The sequence below is a fragment of the Lethenteron reissneri genome, chromosome 2, assembly GCF_015708825.2.
Source record: "Lethenteron reissneri isolate LAM-NWPU_2019-01 chromosome 2, ASM1570882v1, whole genome shotgun sequence".
Classification (NCBI taxonomy): Eukaryota; Metazoa; Chordata; class Hyperoartia; order Petromyzontiformes; family Petromyzontidae; genus Lethenteron; species Lethenteron reissneri.
Window position 1 is genome coordinate 7788763 of NC_083780.1, and position 21742 is coordinate 7810504.

Genomic DNA, 21742 nt, shown 5'->3' on the forward strand with positions numbered 1-21742 from the left:
ATAACATTTTTGACGTGCGTTTTCTGGCTTTTTTGTAGTTATTCTGTCTCTCACTGTTCAAATAAACCTACCATTAAAATTATAGAACGATCATTTCTTTGTCAGTGGTAAAACGTACAAAATCAGCAGGGGGTCAAATACTTATTTCCCTCATTAAAATGCAAATCTATTTATAACATTTTTGACGTGCGTTTTCTGGCTTTTTATAGTTATTCTGTCTCTCCCTGTTGAAATAAACCTACCATTAAAATTATAGAACGATCATTTCTTTGTCAGTGGGAAAACGTACAAAATCAGCAGGGGATCAAATACTTTTTTCCCTCACTGTAGGTAGACGAGAGAGAGAGAGAGTGGGGCGGTGCGTGTAACCGCACGCACGGCTTGGCGCGTGCTCGTGGCGTGCAGGCATCGGATGGAGGAGGGCCTCACAAACAACTGGGCGCAGAGGCTCAAGCTGTTTATGTGCTGTGCCAGAACCAAGGACACGCAGACCGTAAGTACTCCCCGGGTCTCCTGCCTCTGCCGCGGTCTCACCCCGCTTCGTGATTACGAGGTCCGTCGGACCTTACGTTAAACAGTGGTTTGCTTCATAATCAACGTTTTTGGTAAAATTTTCACGACGTTTCGGCCACAATGCAAGCAACCGTCGTTGTCTTTTTGACAGCCTTGTTCTTTACCTGAGGACGGCTGCTTGCGTTGTGGCCGAAACGTCGTGAGAATTTTATCTTATTGTGTGTTATTTTTATTATTTCCCTTCTACGTGACTTTACCGAAAGAACCAAGAATATGAATCCATGCAGTCACGAAAGCTTTAATTCGAAACGTTTTTGGGTTAGATCGCGTTATATATAAATGTGTCGTAACCCTCCACCACCCGACATGGCCAATCCGTAAAAAAAGTGTCATGTTGACAAAAGACAAAATAGTTCATTACTTCAGCCCACCGGTGTGTTGAAGAGTGAATCCACAACATTTACAATTTTTGAGTACGACGTTTCGCTGGTAATTACATCCAGCATCATCGGGAAATTTGCCAAAATGGTGAAGCCCTCCACTTGCTCCCGGTCTTAAATAGAGCAGCAGCAAGGTCACGTCATCATTTAAGTGGTTTGCTTGCATCATCCCGAGGGTTCTCTGGGCTGACACTGGTGAGACGAGGCCATAAAGAAGGCTGTGTTCTGGTGTAGGCCAATCAGTTTTCAAAAGCGATGCATTTATTATAATCAGAGCATGTTTGTTTTCATGTTCACCACAAGTAGTCTGTGTAGTGAATGCAGACTTGATTACTAGCAAAAAGGTTTCTATTTGGTGTTTGAACATCTAAACACCTGTTTTGTTGGCAGACAGGGCAAACCCTCTTCTTATTTTTTCAGTGTTTGCTCATGCGATAGCGCGCGTTTTTAAGTTGAAAGACACACAGGATAAGCGGCGGTGCTGGGAGAAACGGCCCGTGAATCCTGCAAGGCTGGGGATGTGTTATGATTATTACTACTACTGCTACTCTTGTTTTACCCAGCAATGCCTCACCGAGTCTCGTGAATTTTTTAAAGAAGGGTCCGCCTCTTCTTGGTTCTTTCGGTAAAGTCACGTAGAATGGAAATCATAAAATAATAAAAATAAAACATAATAAAAGAATATTTCATTTTTATTATTTTATTATTTCCATTCTACGTCACTTTACCGAAAGAACCAAGAAGATGAATCCCTGCAGTCACGAAAGCTTTAAATCGAAATTTAAGGGTTCTCCTGCCAATTGTTCGTTGTTGGGGGGGGGGGGGGCATGGGTGGGGGGGGGGTGCAATGATTGCTGTACGTATAATCCCGATCGAGTAATTTCTGTATGTTTGACAAGGCACGTGGTGATGCATCAATTAATATACACGCTTCGAATTGTGCATGCATGAACCGTTGATTAATTTTTTTAAATATACGTTGCACGTAATTGCTTGACATGCACTCTGCAGACATTCTCCCCTGGTTATATATAACCTAATAAAAAATAAAAAGGTTACATCCACTGTACTACAAGCGATGAGATCAGCTCGTGCGCAGGTGCTAAGTAGGATTGTTATGATTTAAAGCTTTCGTGACTGCAGGGATTCATCTTCTTGGTTCTTTCGGTAAAGTCACGTAGAAGGGAAGTAATAAAATAATAAAAATAAAACATAATAAAACAATTCTCACGACGTTTCGGCCACAACGCAAGCAGCCGTCCTCAGGTGAAAACCAGGTCTGTCGAGGCCTCGACAGACCTGGTTTGTTTCATTATGTTTTATTTTTATTATTTTATTACTTCCCTTCTACGTGACTTTACCGAAAGAACCAAGAAGATTGGATTGTTACATCGCGGAGGGCAGAGGAGCGACGCTCGCAACAACGAGCGAAGCGCCGGGTGGTTAAAACAACAGCAAGTTGGCACATTAGGGGGGCACAGGTGGTGCAAGCATCTGCCGGTCATATTTGTCAGTCAACCCATGGCACCAACTGGGTCTGTTCCGTGACCTTCTGCCAGCAGGCGTTCGATACGTCACGTGGCCTTAAAGCGCGCACAGCCTGGCACAAGCGCCATGGTGATGTCCCCGCCACTTAGTGGCGATTGGCGGTGGCTGTTGTTACATCTCAGGGCCGTGGAAACCGGTGGCTCCTTGGGGAGGGGGGGGGGGTGATGGGGGGGGGGTATAATTCAGCAGTGGATCGATTGTGTCTGATGATTATGATGAAGGACAGTAGAAAGCCCTGGGAACAGAATGAATAATTTGCACCTAAAAGATATGGGGAGTGTGGATGATGCAGATTTGATTATTCGTACCTCAGATGGGGTGCTGCAGGTTTCATCAGTTGATCCTCATGGCGGTTCCCTGGGGTACCAAATTATACAAAATGTCCGAGGCAATTAAATATTTTATTTCTGGGACACTTTTTTTTGTCCAGGGGTTGTTACTTAATTCTGCGACTGGGGTACCAGTCAATCCGAAATCAGTGCCACTCCACGATGTCGAAACGCCAAACATGAACATAAACACTTAACGCTTTCGTGACTACAGGAATTATTATTCTTTGGGTCTTTCGGTAAAGTCACGGTCTGTGAACCTATCTACGTGACTTTACCGGAAGACCCAAATAGTATTAGCATAAAAAATCCGTTATCGAAAATGCCACTTTGAATGGTGCATCGTGTACAGCTCGTTGAGATGCGTCGATTGCCGCATCGCCGACCATCAACAGACTAAAAATACTGACTGCATCATGGAAATGATGCGAGAGCCAGGGTACTTTGGAACCCCGGGGTACCGCCATAAGGTTCAGTTGTTACTCCTGAATCTCTGCAAAGATGTAATTTAATTCACTAAACGTGCGGGAATAGGGCTTTCGCTCTGACCAGGATTAGTGCATGAATATTTGATAACGTCGGGGTCATTGTCGTAGCAAGGGTCAGACACGGCGAGCGTGTCGAAGCTTCTTCTGATCAGCAGTTCCCACTGTCCATCGGCGAGGTACCACGACTCTGCCTCTCCGCTTCCACGCGGCCGTCGCGTGACGCGTTTCCCCCACGGCCCCTGCCCCAGGACGCCTACTCCGAGGTGGCCGTGCTGATGGCCGAGTTTTTCCGGGACTTGGACATCGTTCCGTCGGACATCATCGCCGGCTTGGTGCTCATGCGGCAGCAGCAAAGGGCTCGGAGAAACGCGGTGCTGGATGAGGTGAGTGTGGGCTCACATTCACAATTCATACGGCTCTTACCACTGGCACATCCGAGCTGAGCCGGCACTGGGCCTTCACGGTGCGGGTAGGTTTTTTTTCCATACTCTTTGGTTTTTTCGGTAAAGTCACGCAGGCAAAAAAGGAAATAAATAAATTAATCTCACGACGTTTCGGGCGCAACACAAGCGTCCTTCTTCAGGTGGGGACAACGTAGCGAAAGCACAAATGCTTAAGTGTGTCTCGGAGATGGCTGTGACGAGGGATTATATAGTCGCGGGGCCTGGAGGTTTTTTTTTTTCCCACTGGCAATTTACCGTGTCCAGCCGGAACCAAACCGTTATTACGCTTGGCCTCGCGAGACATTAGAATCTGACTCTGGGGGAGGGGGGCGGTGGGGTGGAGGTAACCAGGTTCCAGGGGCAAAGCTTGTAAATTTCGTCATACGTTGTACGTATATGTACGTATGTTGAACTTCTTTCGCACCGTGCGTAGCCAACCGTGCTCATCGGAGGTGTGGGGGGAAGGACAACAAACTTAGCCGCAAAAAGCGCTTCTAAAGAAATTAGTTTGTCAATCTGGATGATTTAAAAGTGCATTGCTGCAGTCGCTTCCTAATATCGGAACGAAGAGCGTTCCAGACGGCCGCACAAGTGCACCCGAAAGCGCTGCGTTGACACGAGACCCGACTCGCTCACGGTGCACGACAACGAGTGGCACGGCTCGGGTTCTTCAGTGGAAAAACAAAGCGGGCCTTCTCCTGAGCCATGTCTCGCTTGCTCAGTGCAGCTCCGGTGCCGTTTGTTCCTGCAGTGGATGATGTTATTGATTTTCACCTAGGTGTATTTTTTTTTGCCCTGTTTCTAATCTTGTATTTGTCCTTCGTGTTAGAAGGGTGTGATATATTCTTGTTTGTGACATTTGGTCGTATTTCCTGATCAATCCTCTAAGTGGGGTGCGTTCCCCTGAATTGTTTGGGCTAATGCCATTATTATGTCTGAATAAAATCAACTTGGGGAATTTGTTTTTTCTAAACAAACAAATCCAGAGGCAATTATCCTCCCAGCTGAACAGCGTGACCGTCTGGAAGATCAGTTTTTGTGTTCTATCGGGTACGAGCCAAATAAGTCACCTTGACAAGGGAGACTTCAGATTAAATATTAGAAGTGACACAACATGGGAGGGAAACAAAACTGATGTCAAATATTTTAAGTGAAAACAACGAATTTTAGAAAACCGGGGAAAACAAAATTGAAAAGGAAATCCAAGCTCCAGGACTCTTCCCAATATCAAATCTCTGTGCAAGGAGTGGGTTCACCGCGATTTTCAAGCTTGCGTTATACACTCATTGAATTGCGTTTGTAAGAATCGCGTTTTTTGTGCGTGTACAATTCACGTAATGTGTTTAATACGTGACCTCTGCAGCAACACACTCGTGGCAATCGCGTTCGCTGAAATTTAAAACAAATAAAATGAAAACGTGTTTTTGAATCAGATCACGATCGTGAATCGTGTCAAGTCATCAAATCGGTAAATTAATCGATAGAGCTTGAATCGTTTATATTTGTTTGTATGCTGAACGTCTTTCGCGCCGTACGTAGCCAAGTGTGTTGATCGGCTCGGCTTTGGCCACGTAACAATTTGACCAAATTTGTGACCTTTAAAAGCCCTCCTCGACCCTACACAGCCAACCAAACAAATTTTATTCTCATGCGTACAAGCGTTTAACAAATGCGCAAACATTTTTTTGTTCCCGCTCATCCATAACGGTGAGTTGAAGAACGATCTTCACAACCAAATCTGGCGACAAGACCTGACGCTTCGTTTGAAACTGCGTCATGTGTCAGCGGGACAAGCTCCGAAACATCAAGAGTCCACAGTCCAGAGTAACAGGGCAGAATGTGTTTGAGTATTGGGCTCTAAACCGTTAGCGGAGCAAGTTACAAAGTGTGTGGTGCGATATGGCGTGGAGTTGGCACAGAAGTGTGTTCAGGCATGGGTTTCCTCACTCGTGATGTCTAACCATCGCTGCTGTCTCTTCTCCTTGTGTTGTTGATCTATAGGCAAACAATGACATCCTGGCCTTCTTGTCTGGAATTCCCATCGCACGGAAGACTGAGTATCTGGACCTCAAAAATTCTGTAAGCAGCGCACTCCATTTTATTTATTCTCAATCCATCATTTGTCACACGTTTTAGCGAGATGAGAGCCCAATAGATATTTTTGTTTGTACAGATGCACCGAGGAATCGTTAGTTGGCTTTAAAAAAAAAAGAATTTAAAACTATTTTGTCAATTTTCATGCTGCTTTAACAAATTGCAAGTCCGTGTCGGTCATGGTGGTTGGTTGAGCACACTTCACCGTTCTGGTGAATGCTGGTTGGTGAAGATGGCGTGCACGAGACCAGTTCAGACACCACTTGCCACCGATGTTAGCCGTGGCCGGGAATCAATCTCAAGTCGCCGGGTTCATAACACAGTGCGTTAACCGCTGCACCACCACTCGGGTACAAATCATTGTCCCCGACTGGCAGGCCAAGTGCCGAGTCACCTTGGGCCACACAGGGACAGCTGCCACTGGGGGGGAAGGGGGCGGGTGGCTCACCATAATTGTCGAGATGATTTCTGTGATGCAAGTCGCGTCCAACGCGCTCTCCGAGACGCTCCGGTTTAAAAGAGCATGCCGTCAATAACGGAAACATTATCATTGTCATCGTTATAATGTGAAAAGTTATGCAAACTGGCTTCTGAGTCCAGCACCCGATGACCTGCGTTAGTGGCGATGTGTCGTGATCACTCGGCAACCGAGCTGCACTGCCTTGATCCCCCAACGACTTGCATCAGACTTGGCAGGCGCTCTGCATTTTTTTTGTTATTTCACGCACTGAGATCACTTTAGCACTTGGGTCACCCTCCTGTCTGCCGATGCAATATTTACGTTTGTATTGAACATGCACGCCCATCATGACAGTAACAAATAACAGCCTCCGTAGCCCGGCTGTAAAATGTGTTGGCATGATGCCCTATACGTCTGAAGGGTAAAGGAATTCTCAATAATAGTTGTAGTGGTAGTGGCAAATCCGTGCACGTTCAGCCCTCTCATCAATCCAGTGCCGGATGAGGGCCTCTCTCACGCTCTGCGGGGTCATGTTGGTTATTTTCTGGAACTTCAACCCTGGTCAGTGTGCGGGTTGGTGAATGTGCGGTAAAACGTCGCGTACAAGTACAACACAACAACGAACGTTGCTGCGCCGCCCGTCCTGCCCACCCGCCCGCCTGCAGTTGGACACCTATACCCACAAGCCCCGTGGCAACCCACAAGCCCCGTGGTGTGCTTCCATCCGAGCCTCGATCTATGCTCAACCCCAGCTTAGAATTTGGAGGTCTGACGAAGATCGCTCACATTCCGGGTGACTTGGCAATGGTTTGTTTAACTGTCTGGAAAAAAAGCTTTGCCGCACCGCGATGTTGTATTTGTTTTGTCAAGCCCTTTCTTAAAGCGGCGTTTTTGTTTTGTGCGGGGGTTCGCACGCTGTGACGTCTTTTAATATTGTGCTTTGTGTAGGTCGTGAATAGCCCGGGTGAAGGTTTATCTTCTCTCTCGATTTCGCTCGTAATTAATTTTCTTTGGTCAGTCAAGTTGGCTTCAGTTTGGCATGGAGGAGTGGGCCCTCTATTCAGAATAAGAATATTTATTTATACTGGAGGAATCTGATGAGCTAGAAAGCTCTTTTTCACAGATGTCCAGTATGGTCGGGTAAGAGCGTTACAACAACAAACAGTACAAAAGCATGATAGTGGTGCAATGTATAAGAAAGGTAAACGCATCACCCAAACACATACAAATAAATCGAAACCATCCCCATCCTACAAGGCAAAGCCCACTGAGGTATGAACTTATTTTTCAGAAACGACTTGGCCACAAATGATAGCTCAACAAAGTGGCCCATGATATGGACATTTGTAGCATCAAAATAATCCAAATAATCTTAATATTAGTGGAAAACATTCATCAAGCAGTGGATAGATAATGGCTGATGATGATGGCGATGGTGCATTTTTTTATCATTTTCTCAAGTAGAATACATATTTTGGAAGGATGTCTACATTTTACTTTGTCTTATAAATGTTCTTAAAATATTTTAATCTCATGATTGGCACTTGTTCAGACGAAACAAAAGCCATAATTGCAAACCCAGCGATTGTCACACAGCTGATATATTCTTAATTGCTGTGGTGATATGGCATTGTGTGCCACGGTACAGACTTAAGTACCTAATCCCTATTTTTGGGTCTTTGGGTAAAGCCACGTAGATAGATCAAAGAATACAAAATAATAATAAAAATAATAACAATATTACGACGTTTCGATCGCAACACAAGCAATCGTCATCAGGTGAGAAATATCGCGGGTGAGCTGCTGAGAATATACCTGATCCTTTTGCTTGTCGCAACTTCACGTGGAAAGGGTGGCTTGCGCTAAATGATATTCGCGCGCGGTGAGGGAATGAGATAAGCGGACAATACCTTTCATTCTTATATCTGTCCCTCCACGTAAAATAAAAAAAAACATGGGTGTTTTTTTCTAAAGACAACCCATCGGCCCACCACGGCCTTCTGGGAGTGCATCATTTCAGCAGCGTTGATTCACTCGGTAGCCAAGCCAGAACGTCACGCCATGTGCATTCCCCGTGCACCGCGTACGCTTGCGTACACACCGTGTACCGTGCTTGCGTATGCGGCGTGCACAGCGTGCATGCCGCGTACGCTTGCGTACACACCGTGCACCGTGCTTGCATATGCAGCGTGCACAGCGTGCGCTGTGTAACTTCAGCACGTGTCATTTTTGCAAGCAATTTCAATAAACCGTAAATAATCGATTCTCGCAACTTCATCAAAGTATCGCGTGCGTAATAATAATTGTTTTCAATCGATGAAACGTGCACTCTACACACTCCGTTGATTTTGAAAAACGTACATTAAGCCTTTAACTTGACTACGTCGCTCGATTTCTGAAACTGCCCGAGGTTGTTCCACGTTGTTTCCAGTTTTCTATTCTGTGCTGCGTTCCGTGTTGGATAAGCGACACTTTGCAACTCTCATTATATGAAAACACTTCCTTTGACGAGGTAGACAATTACATTTGTTATTTTTAAAAAAAAATCGCTCACCCAATTGAGATCCAATTAACGCGACTGCCATTCTGCGCCCGTGACGTGAAGTGGGTTAACATAGGTAGGAGGGGGCTGTACATTATTTAAGAAGAGGGTAACAATGATTCCCGTACAGCCCATCAATGCGGGACGGATCCCTGCAACTTAAGGGCACAACGACCTTTGATTTTTATTTCAATGCAAAGTGTAGCGGCAGTCTGACACAGGCTGCCACACAACGCGAGATGGAAGTGGAATCACGACTGGAACTCTTCAAGGGAGGCCTCACGAAATTCTCGAGTGCCGCGGTGGCGAGATATTAACTACATCGTCTGGTATACTGGAGGTTGTGGGTTCGATCCCGACCCTGACAATGGCTGTATATTTGGAGTCTGCGTGTCTCTCTCCCCGTGGTGGCGTGGATTTTTCTCTGGGACCTCCGGTTTTTCCCTCCACATTTACAATCAACATGCGTTTAGAGTATTTGGCTGCTATAAATTTTCATGTAATAAGCCACTTTGTTGAGCTATCATTTGTGGCCAGGTCGCTTCTAAAAAAGAGCTACATAGCTCAGTGGGCCTTACCTGGTAAAAAAAATTATAATCGATCTGTTACTCACAATCGAATGGAGCTGAATGGACTGAATGGGCCCCGTCTCGTTTGCAGCCTTGTTCTTACGTGTTTTTGAATGACAATAATTTTTATTTTTCTCATGCAAAATGGCCTGGCAGATATTTCTACACGTTGGCTATCGAGCTCTCAGTCGCGTTTTTGTGTTTTTTGTAAAAGAATCCTAATTTTTGACAAGGGGAGGGGCGTGCCACGGTGGTTAGCGCGCGCTGCGCTGTGGGACCGGGTGATCCCGAGTTTGATTCCCTCATCATCATACATCGCTCATGGTCGTCGGCATCCCCCTCACCAACCCTCACTGACCCACGTGGTGAAGTATGCTAAAACGACTCCCCCCCCCTTAACCAAGACGGCATGAGGTAACCTTCATCCAGCAGTGGATTGACGAAGGGCTGTATATTATTATAAAACATAAATGTATTTCCTCCTTTATCCAGTGGTGGATTGATCGTGGCTGATGATAATGGTGATGAAAGTTCTCGGCAAGAAATCCTATGTAATGCGTCTGGTGTTTTCCTTCCCTCATCTTAAATTAATTTCCTGAGGTGTTAATACACGCTAAATATTGTAAGGCTGAAGTTAATGTTATTTTACCTGTTTTAGCTTAAATTGTATGTATTAGCAAACTTAGGTGAAATGGGATTCTATTGGATGGTGTTAATGTCTCAAGATTATTGTGCTTGAACTTGTAAACCGATTCCTCAGCGCATGGTGATGTAACGCCATCTGCGAACAAATGTTTAATTTTTTAAAATTAGAATCCGCATCTTTATTTATCCTGGAGAAATCCGATGAGCCATGAAGCTCTTTTTCACAGATGTCCAGTAGGTTAACGAGTGATGTTTGAAATCACATTCTCTACATGACGACGTAAGTTGAACTTCTTTCGCACCGCCGCACGTAGCCGACCGTGCTAAACAATGAGAACTACGAACCAAGGGAGAGAAACCTTTCTCAATTCAAGTGGGCCATGTTTTGATGCGTCGTCTTCTGAGGCCCCCAAACGGTTAATTATCCCACGGGTTCAGCTTGTCAGTTTGACCTTTTAAAAGTTCAACGTCAGCCCGTCGCTGCTGCTCGTATTGATGTGGTCCTTTTTATCAATTGACAATTTTTTAATCGCCCGTTCCTGGGCTCGTTTCAATCAGGCGCTGTGCAGCGTGTAACAGATACGGCGCACTTATTTATTAATTAATCGCCGTAAATTCTATTGAATTATTCCAGGAGCATAGCGATACTCTCCCTTCCCGGGGATTTTGAGTGGCGACATTATAAAAGGCGGATTCACTGTGCGTGGTCAGTGAAATTACCATGTTGATTGCGGTCGATGAGTAACGTGTGCACATCGGTTAGCACGGTTGGCTACGTACGGTGCAAAAGAAGTTCAACACACATACACGCATGCGTACGTACAGAAGGCCGTCTCGCGTAGGCCAATTAGTTTCAAAGACAACGCGTATATAATTATCAGAGCATGTTTGTTTGCATGTTTTGCCACAAGTGCGTGCGGTTAATGCAGACTTAATTCCTTGCAGTAGGTGTCTATTTGGTGTTTGAACATCTCAACACCTCTTTTATTTCCAGAAAGATTAACGCCTATTATTATTTTTTGTATTATCTTGATACTTGGAAAAAAGGTCCGAAAGATATCCATATATACGTGAGAATACATGCATATTCAATAGTGTGTGAATATTCATGAGCGTACAGCATTATACGATAACGAAATATCGTGAAGCATGTGATGTTCGCACGGAATCGATTTTCCTCGTGACGACGATGATGCCGGTCTTCTGTCCGAGCTGGATTTTTTTCTCTCCATGTTCTTGTGGTATAATGTTTCTGAAGCGTTAATAGGACACTTTGCAGTTTTGGTATGTTTTGAAACAGAAGAATAACTTAATTGATATGATAATCGTGGCCTTCATGAAGCCGTTTTTTTTCATGGTGAGTGAATCGTACAATTTCGTTTTAAAATGGTGCACTTGGGTGGCACACGGGTCTCGGTAATACACGAAGAGGCTGGAGGGACGGTCATTAATTGTAGGCAGCTGAAACCTTGCCACTGTTGCAGAGTAGCCCCCCCCCCCCCCCCCTGTAGGTTCTCCTCTCCATGTCATTGCATGGCAGTGGCGGCAGGAACTAGACATGGCAGCGATAGAAACTAATGGACCAGAAGCGTCAAATTAAGTGAGGGCAGTATGAAACAGCAGACTGTTCCATGAGGCTCCAGGATAGGCACCTGTCTGCAGGCATTGTCGTGCTGTTTGCAAGCTGCCTTGCTTCTCGGTGTTCAGGAGTTGCATTAGCTGTAGGGGCAGACATTGCAGCACATGCAGCGTGCCGTGTTGCTTCTTGGTGAGTTTAATTAGCTGTAGGTGCAGGCATTGCGGCACTTGTAGAAATGGCATCAATTAGCGTTATCGGCTTTGGTGAAGATAAGTGCAGTTTTTCCGTGATGTGTGTAGGTAAAAGTCCGTAAGAAGGAATTGTAAATAGCGAGTGTGAGAGTGAATCACCGTGTAGGGAATGTTCATTAAATATTTTATAGGTGAATTTGTAAGCGTTGTTGGCACGTGAAAACGAAGCCACACAGGAGTGAAGCATAAGGCTGGAAGTTATTGGAGGGTGTTATTGTTTGTCGTGATTGAAGCAATTATCAAGAGTGTGTGAGCGGTGGTGTGTGCACATCTATAATTACGTGAACGTGAGCGTGTGTACATGTGCATGCGTTTTTTCTGCTTACCAGGCGATGTAGACTTGACGTGTATGTATAACATGTAGGCTTTCGCGACCAATATTAATCATAATATAACCCAAATACCTTTATCATGAATGTGCTCAAATTGTTAATGTTGTGGATTTACTCTCCAACACACCGGTGGTCTCAAGTAGTATACTACGCTATACACTACACTTTACATTATACTAGTAACTAATTGGCGTGTTGTTTACGTGACAAACCTCACTGGCTGTGGAGGGTGACGACACATTTATACTTACGCGATCTACTCCAAACACCTTTATTGTGAATCGATGTACGTAGTCGTAGCTTTTGCGTAGCGTCTGTGTTTTGTAGAAGGAGGTAGGTGGTGCTGGTACGTAGATGTTTTATAAGAGTAGATGTATTGTGTGAATATTGCAGTGCGTGTTGGAGGTGAGCTGTGCACGTGCAGGAATCGCAGTAAACGGCGGTAGTGGGTGAATTTGGCTGGATAAACGCGGGCCTGATAATAGCGGAGGATAATGTGCAGCGGCGTGGGGGAGGGGGGGTAGGTGTAGTGTGCAGGTGTTACAGGTGTTGCAGGTGAGCCGGGAAGGTAAAACACACTCATCCGTGAGTATGCACGGAAACTTTGGGGTGTGTAGGATTCATGGTTTTGGCACAATTTGGTTCACACACACACACACGCAAAGTCTGCGTTATAAAGATTGCTGAAAATCGTTTTTGTTCTTCCAGAATGTCATGAGCATGTACAAGGACGTGTGCTACTACATGCACTACGCGCTGGCTGCGTATGGGTGGCCCATGTACCTCATCAGGAAGCCGGCCTGCGGACTCTGCAAGCTCATGGCCAACTTTTCGTGAGTACTGCGCTTCGCTGGCGCCAGCGTTGGCCCCTTGCTGTGCTCTCGCGTTGCACCGAAGGCTCATGGTAGAACCCGGCGTAGTGGCGTCACTCAAAATCCGCTTCGGGACACCAAAGGGGTCTCGAACTGTTGCAGCAGTCGGGGAGCACGGGTGGTGGGCAGGTAGGGCACGTAGGCACGGGTGGTGGGCAGGGGGGGCACGGAGACACGGCAGAGGTCGCAACCGGGTACGCGATACCCATACCCTACCCGATACCCGGCTACCCGTACCCGGCCGGGTATGGGTACGGGTAGCCGTTTGCGACCCTGGTGCGGCCGGGTACGGGTACGGGTAGGCCGTGAGTCACTGGTGAGTAACTGTTTGTCACTCATTTCGGGTAGGGTACGGGTACCCATTTGCGACCCTGGTGCGGCCGGGTACGGGTAAGGAATCAAAACCCGTTTGCGACCTCTGAGACACGGGTGGTGGGCAGGGGGGGCACGTAGGCACAGGTGGTGGGCAGGTGGTGCATCTCAGTCAGTCATCCCAAAACACTCGGCTCTGTCCCCGTGACCTTTCCGCTGCCGGCAGTGGCGAGCCTTCAACACTTCACGCGGCCTCAAAGCGCCTCCTACCCTGACGCAAGCGCCGCGGTGACATTGCCTCCGCTCGGTGGCGAAGGACAGCAGCGGCGGCAAGCTGTTGTTGTTGTTGTCGCTGCTGCTGCGCCGTGTGAACCGCGTCAGGTGCTGCTGCCTGGGCTACTGCGTGCGGAGGCACCGATTCTCTCCCAGCCTCACGGTGCAGGACGACAACTGCTGCCAGTGCAACGTGGCCGCGATCCGCCGCCACTTCCTGGATGAGGGCCTCTCGGGGGTGGAGATCGTCTTCGCCTCCATCCACGACGCGGTGAGAGCGCCGCGGCGGCGCCGGTCGCACGGCCCGTGCGCGAGCCTCGTACGCACGCGTGTAGAACTTTTTTTGCACCGCATGAAGACAAACACGCTAATCGGAGGTGTGCGGGGGGGTGGGGGGAAGGAAGACAAACTGATCGCTAAAAGCAGTTTGAAAGAAATAAATTTTCAATCTAGATTTTAAAAAGCATAGCTCTAGCGGGCTTGCTAATATCGCAAGGAAGAGCGTTCCAGACGGCCGCAGAAGCGGTCCGGTAGTCTAAGATCAGCATGCAATTAGCTTTGCCTTTTATTTGGCTATGTTGAAGTGCAACATTTGCATATTTCATCCACAGATTTTATCTACATATGTGAAGTTGAACGTGTTATTTTCACGTCTTTTCTATTGCGAGTTTTAACAAATGCATTGTATTATAGTGTTTGTATGTACGTATGTATGTATGTTGAACTTCTTTGGCACCATACGTAGCCAACCGCGCTAATCGGAGGTGTGGGGGGGAAGGATTACAAATTAAACACAAAAAATCAGCTCGAAAGAAATTAGTTTTCCATGACATTTAAACGTGCATAGCTTCCTAATATCGGAAGGAAGAGCGTTCCAAACGGCCGCAGAAGCGCATCTGAAAGCACAGCGCGATGCGGTAACCGTCTTTGCAGAGATGTATATTGAACTTCTTTCGCACTGTACGTAGCCAACCGCACTAATCTGATCCTCGCCCGCACGGATGTGTTTAACGCGAGTTGACACGGCGCACTCTTGCCGACGAGGCTATCGTACCGTGGCTCTTTGAGTTCTTCACCGGGTGAAACACGCCAGTGTGAATCTGTTGCTCTATCGTTACTCTCTCTGGACAATGGGATATCGTCGGTGGACGGGTACACGATGCTGTTGGGCGTCATCTCTCGCTTGACAAGAGTGGCTCGCGTGGAAGCTGCCATTATCCACTCCAGAAAATAAGCCAAAGCTGAGGTCGAATCATTTCATTCGTCAGTCTGTCTGACTTGGCGTCACGAAGATGAGTCGGTATGAATACAATTTCAGCGCAAAGTTTTTTGTTGCTTTTTTGGGACCTGCCCTGTAGAATTCCGGCCTAAATTGATCGAAGGGTCGACAAAAACCTGGTGATAAATAAAAAATAAAAGGAACCTAACGCTGAAATGGGCTTAGCCACTGCCCAAGGCGTTGCGTGCCGTGCGTGCGTTGCATCCCCGGACGCCGTCTCGCGTCTTCGTGCGTCTTCGCGCGTCACGCGCCCCGTCCGACGTCACCTCGTTGCGCCGGCTCGGACGTTATCGTTATTGGCCGCTTGATCGTAAGCGCTCCCGAGGTCAAACACACTTCTTGGAATTCGTGCAATCAGCGTGGTTCACCTTCATCGTCGCTCGTTTCAAACGGCTTTCAGCCAGGCCAGTGCACCACGTTGTCATTCGTTTTTCACGGGCTTGCCATTCGTGGCACGACAGTGGGTATTTGTGAGGGTGTCTGAAATCTGTTGATTTGTTTCCACTGCACCCGTTGTTAATCATTTGAAAGCAATTCTGATTTCAGCCACGTAAGGGAGGTCTGAGTGCCACGAATTTCCATTCACACTGCACCTCGTCCAGAGCAACCGCCAAGCGCGTATTGCCACTCGGTACAAAGAGAAGCAGCAGGTTACCCCTCCGCCTTAAGATCTTGGATTATATAATAAATAATGAAACCCAGAGACACTGTGGGGTGGAGGATAACGGGGTAGGTAAATACAGGAGGGATTAATGGTTATTTTTAGACGTACAGGCTCGTTGAGCTATGACAGCTGAAGCACTGGTCTTCTTCACTTAATATTGATTGCGCGTCCTGTGTTTATATATATGTAGTGACATAGGCCGTCACTACTGTGTCGGCCCGTACGAGGGCTGGGGGCCCCAAAGGGGTGCCTGGGGGGTCACGTGGTGGAGGGACCCAGACCTTCCCAGAGGTGGGGGAAGGGAGGCGTGGCCTGGGAAGGGAGGCGTGGCCTGGGAAGGGGATATAAGCGGGGTGTGGATGCAGAGCGGGGCTGTTGAACTCCGAAGTGAGGACGACATCATCGGTCCTCAAGTCCCGGGTCGTCGTCCTGGACCAGGCAGCCCGTCGCCTGCCTGGTCCCCTCTGTGTCGTGTTCCAGAGTGTTAGTGAGTTGAGGAAGGTGGTCACCACCTCATGTACAGTGTTATATTACTTACCGTTTAATAAATAGTGTTGCCTCCAAGCTGTGTGTGTGTGTGTGCACCTAATTCGAACCCACTACATATATATATACACTGAGTTGTCAAATGGCTGGTCTGCGCTGTCCCATAAACCACGCTCGCTCTATGCTTGGCTTCAGCAATTACAGCGTGCAGCTTGTGAATACGCGTGTTCCTGTGATTTGGTTGAAATGGGAAATGCAAATCTGTCCGACGAACCAAATCGTACTTGCGCCTTTAGAGCACGGGTGGAATTTAGGATTTTCTGTTCGTAAACGGAGCAGATCGATGAACTCGTTGTCCAAAAATGGGTTTTTTTATGACGGAATAATCGTGGTAGTATTTTTCTTTCAAAGGAATTTACTTCAAATTGAATCTCTCAAATTTGACTCGTTATTTTCCAAAGAGCGTTTTGCACGTCGGAGAAGAGCTGAGTGCCCGGAGAAAACGCACGCACGCACAAGGAGATCACACCTCTTTTTGTTTTCTTTCAAGTTTATTTTGAACCGCAGAGCCGTTATTAATCTTTTTTTTTTTTGCAGCTGAAAGTTGGTTTCGCGGCCTAGAAAAATCCGAAACCCACTTCAACAAATTCCGCGCTCGGCTTCTTGCTGGGAATTTGATCCCTTTACCATTCCGAGCGGTAGTGTAGCGGTTAGCGCTGCGCTGCGCTACGAACCTGGCGACCCAAGTTCGATTCTCACTCACGGTACCCAGTGACGATTATCTGAACCGGTCCTGGGCCTCGCCTAGGAAATGAGTACCTGGTGCGCCACTGGGGAGACAAAGGCGGCCGAGCGTGGTGCTGGCTACCCACCCCCTCGTGTGCTGTGCCGGCCTTCATAGGTGCTCGCTAATAGCACTTGCCCCACTATAGTCTGAATGAAAACGTTATAGAAAGTGACCCCCCCCCCCAGATGTGGGGGTAAAAAGTTGATTCAACAAGTTTCCAAAAATTGTCGACCATCCCCCAAAAAAGACATTTCTACCGACACACCCTACATACAATAGTCATAGTATCTGCAGACGTTGGGGGGGGGAGAATAGTGCATCAGTGGGGGCGACAGGCGAAGCACGAAGCGCCGAGAAGCCCCCCGCGGGAGCGATAACAAGGCGGCCGTAGGCCACCGAAACTCGAGCGTGTTTCTCAATGTGGAGGGTGAAAAAGCAGAGGACCTGGAGAAGAATCAACAGGTAGAACATGCATATACAGCAGGCGTCAGGGTCGGGAATCGAGCTGACGACCTCCCGTATACCAGGCGAGGGAGATAACATCTCCAAGCCACCGCGGCGCCCCACCCTGGTGGAGAGAGAGGTAGAGGCAAGGACCGTGTTTGATCACAGTTGCTTATTTAAACACGGTGTTGTAAAAAGCTCATGCATTGAGTTGCACAAATGCGTGTGTGTTGCACAGTCGCATCCCCGCTGCACGATCAAAATCGTGAAATTCAACTTCAAGCCAAGCAGACTTGAGCCAGATTAGCACTCGGATGGAAGGCTGCTCAGTAATCTACCCGGCGTTGTAGGTTTCGAAACGTGAGGTGGCCCACTTGACGGCAGTCCTGCAATGACTTCTGGGATCGTGCGTGCGGTCGTAGATTCCCTCTCCGCGTGCTCTCTCCCTCGGTTTCGCTGCCCGCGCGCGGCCCGGTGACCGATGAGTGCATTCCGTCAGACACCAATGCCCGTTGCAGGGCCCTCCCGAGTACGAGTCGCAAGGCTAGGCGAGGGTCTCTTCAGTGCCGGATTAAGCTAGTGCGCGGGACCTGTAGCATATGTTATAAAGGGGCCCAAATAAAAAAAAAACGTAAATATGAAAACACATCATTTTTTTTACTTGCGTAGTAAAGTAATTTTATGTTTTCATTTTCTATACAGCCAGATGATACGACAAATCGCTAACCTTAAACACCCAGTCGTTCGTAAGAGTCGAAGGCGGTACAGTACTATAGTAATAGAGCAAGTGCAGAATCACTGAACCGGAATTGATAGCTTGAAAGCATTTAGCGCGGGGCCCTTGAAAGTGCGAGGGGACCCGTAGCATATGGTGTTACTTTTGCTACTAGGGTAATCCGGCACTGGGTCTCCCGTGTCAAAAAAGAAAGGGACGTTGCTATCGCTCGTGAAGGTGCACTCGGCGGTTGTCTTATTTGAGGGAGTTAAAGTACGTTGTTTTTTGCACGTCGGATGCGCGCGCACTTAGAACCGCACGGGAAATCGGATCGATGAGAGAGGGGAGATGGGGAGGGGGGCGCGCGGAGGGAAAACGATCGGAGAGAACTTGCCAGCGGCGGCCCTTGCGTTTCGGGACACGTTGGTTTCTCAAGGAGGCGCGAGAGATCATTCACAGAGTTATAGAGGTGTTGTGTAAGGCCCTTTGCCAGTGACAAGTGAAAAGATGGGCAAAACGAGAGCGTAGGACCGAAATAGTCTTTTGTTCTGTGGGAGACGGAGCCTTTTGGCAAACAGAATCCGCGATGGTGGCATTCCCTTCCTCCTCACTCCACTTTTTTAAAATGGCATCTTAGAACTCCCGTGGTTTTTTTTTTGTTACTACATGGAGGCTTTCTCCGTAACTTAAGCTTCATGTAAAGCGCTTTGAGGCCCTGCGCGAATTGCGCTGTAGAAAATCGAGTTGATGATAATTATCAAAATATTCTCAAGAGATGGCCCTGGAGTGCCATCCAATTGGAGGTGCTTTCCGTCAGCGTTGCTGCGCGCAAGCGATTGCAAGCCTGCGCCTTTACGTCTGCTGGGCCAATTGAATGCAACACGTGAGTTGGTTACAACAAAAATGTATTCAAGGTTACTCACAATCAGTTTAACACGTAGGCTTTCGCGACCAATATTATTCATAATCAACGTTTTTGGGTTTAGATCGCGTTATTTATAAATGTGTCGTAACCCTCGACCACCCGACACGGCCAATCAGTAAAAAAAGTGTCACGTTGACAAAAGACAAATAGTTCACTGCTTTAGCCCACCGGTGTGTTGAAGCGTGAAACCACAACATTTACAATTTGAGTACGACGTTTCGCTGGAAATTGCATCCAGCATCATTGGGCAATTCGCCACATTTATAAATAACGTTACTCACCATGGTGGTGAGATGTTAACTATCTCACCTCATATACAGGAAGTCGTGGAGTTCCATCCAGACCCTGACGCCTGCTGTATATTTGGAGTTTGCGTGTCGTCTCTGTCTCTCCCCGTGGTCGCGTGGATTTTTCTGCGGGTTTTCTGGTTTTTCCCTCCACATTTAGCTTCAACATCACGCGTTTAGAGTTATTTGGCTGCTATAAATTTCTACGCGATAAGCCACTTCGTTGAGCCATCAATTGTGAGACCCAGGTCGCTTCTCAAAAAGGAGCTATGGAGCTCCGTGGGCCTTTCCTGGAAAAAGAAAACAAATAGTTTAGAGATTAGTTTTAATAGTTTAAGGAATAGACATACCAGACGATGTGCAGCACATGTACGCAGCTCCTTCCTCGACGGCTCCAGCCAATCATAGCATAAGACAAAAAAATACAAGTCTACAGCTACAAAGGACTTGCATTTTACATGAAAACGGGTTTTTTAATGTAATTAAAATTTTACATGAACATTTAAACAGCAGAAATTGGAACCCTCATCTCCGAAATTGGCTTTCAAGGTGAACGGCATAATGCCTATTTAAATCAGTGCTGCTATCGCGTGTGGTTTTAACTAATTCATGATTATGTACTCGGCCACAATGCACGGGCTTGCACTTTGACGCGTGCGCGCGCGTGTGTGTGCGCGTGTGTCTAATTCGGCGGGGAGCGGTCGTGCAGCGGTTATCAGCGGCCACACGGGTTCAATTCCCGCTCACGGCGCGCGCCGGTGACGATTATCTGAACCGGTCAATGGCTTCCCCGACGTTGACTCGGCCTCAAATGGGTAACCGGTGCGGTGCGTAAACATCGCGGCGAGGGAGACAAAGGCGACCGGGCGTGTTGCTGGCCACCCCCACCCCCTTTGTGTTCTGTGCCAGCCTTAATAGGTGCAACTCGCTGAGAGCACTTGCCTCCAACAGTCTGTTAAGGATACACGGGGGATCTTTGTCTAATTAGGGAGCCGCGTGCAAAGCGCGCCGTGTTTCTGGGTGACGAGCAGAGACACGTAGGGGAGCGTGATGGGGCACAGCGGGGGAGCAATGGTGCAGTGGTTAACGCACGGCACCACGAACCCGGCGTGCCCGAGCTTGACTCCCGCTCACAGCCAACTTCGGTGACGAATATCTGGGCCTCCCCGAGGTCGACTCGACCTGAAACGGGTGCCTGGTGCGATGTATCAACATCAGGGCTCGCGACCGGCTGGGCATGGTGCTGGCCATGCCGCGCATCTGTGCGCCGTTTCCCGCTTTAACAGGTTGCTCGCTGACGCCACTCGTCCCAGCTGGTCTGCTCGGGGCTATGCGTGGCGGCTCTCTCCATTTGTATTTAGCGGAACACGGTGCCCGTTCGTCATCGGAGGCGAGGAGATGTCTTTTTAAATCCTTTATATTAAGTTCACTTGCTTGCTTGCTTGCGCGCTTACGACCGTGCAAATCTTTCGGTCGTTTTTTAACCCACTTCCCGTGATCCAATCGAGCTGACATTTTGCACACAGACTCGTTGTGCGTGACAATTTATTTTCGTGAAAATGTTTTTCCAAAATTTTACACTTTTTAGGAAAAAATCAATTATATTTAATTACCAATTCCTTAATAGTGGCAGGCAATCATCTGACCCCTAGGTGGCAGCCATCTCAAGCCAGAGGACGAGAGGACTCTAGCCGCTACGCATATAAAGGATTTATAGTGAAAAACTTTGTTTTTACGGGTTAATTTTTTGGCAAACCCAAATATAAACATTTCCAAAGGTGCGCTGCTGCTGCTACAACCTGCTGTGTCACAGCCAGAGGTTAATGGTGCCATGTCATTATTTTTCTGTTAGAAACTACTGCGCTGTAATGCGAGCTTTTCATCACCGCTGTCGCTCTCGCCCCCCTACGCGACTAAATGATTGTCCCGGGGGGGGGGGGGGGGGGAGGTTCACTCGCCGTTGTTATCCAGCCCGTGGACATGCAATGTCGTCGCCCCGTGTGTGTACAGCCAACTGCACGCGGTATCACGGTTGTTCAAAAGAGACAAATGAACGTGACGATTTCCCCCCCCCCCCCCCATCTTTCTGAAAAACACATGGACCCATTTAAGCCGGCGCATGCACGCGCACACACACGCACGGCGACTGAGACTTAACACTTAGCGTTCAGCCGTGAGAGTCTTAAGACTACCGCGGCACGGGGGAACCGAGCTTGAAGCGCGGACTGGATGTTGCTATCTTTGAGGTCGCGATGGAATAAAGATGAGATCTAGAAACCGAGCTTGAAGAGTGCACTGGATGTTGTTATCTTTGAGGTCGCGATGGAATAAAAGATGAGATCGGGAAAACCGAGTTTGAAGCGCGGACTAGATATTGTTATCTTTCAGGTCGCGATGGAATAAAGATGAGACCGGGGGGGGGAAATCTTGAGCAACCAAATGGAAGAATAGAATTGGGAAATGGG

At 47.7% G+C, this 21742-nt stretch overlaps 1 protein-coding gene across 1 annotated transcript in view; it reads left to right on the forward strand.

Annotated features, from left to right (window-relative positions):
* Positions 1–21742, forward strand: part of LOC133341787 (diacylglycerol lipase-alpha-like) — a 52257-nt gene that overhangs the window by 17075 nt on the left and 13440 nt on the right. The window contains exons 5-9 of the mRNA XM_061550505.1: positions 406–493; positions 3567–3701; positions 5763–5840; positions 12942–13066; positions 13799–13961. Coding sequence (XP_061406489.1) covers positions 406–493; positions 3567–3701; positions 5763–5840; positions 12942–13066; positions 13799–13961 — 589 coding nt within the window. The remainder of the gene's footprint in view (positions 1–405; positions 494–3566; positions 3702–5762; positions 5841–12941; positions 13067–13798; positions 13962–21742) is intronic.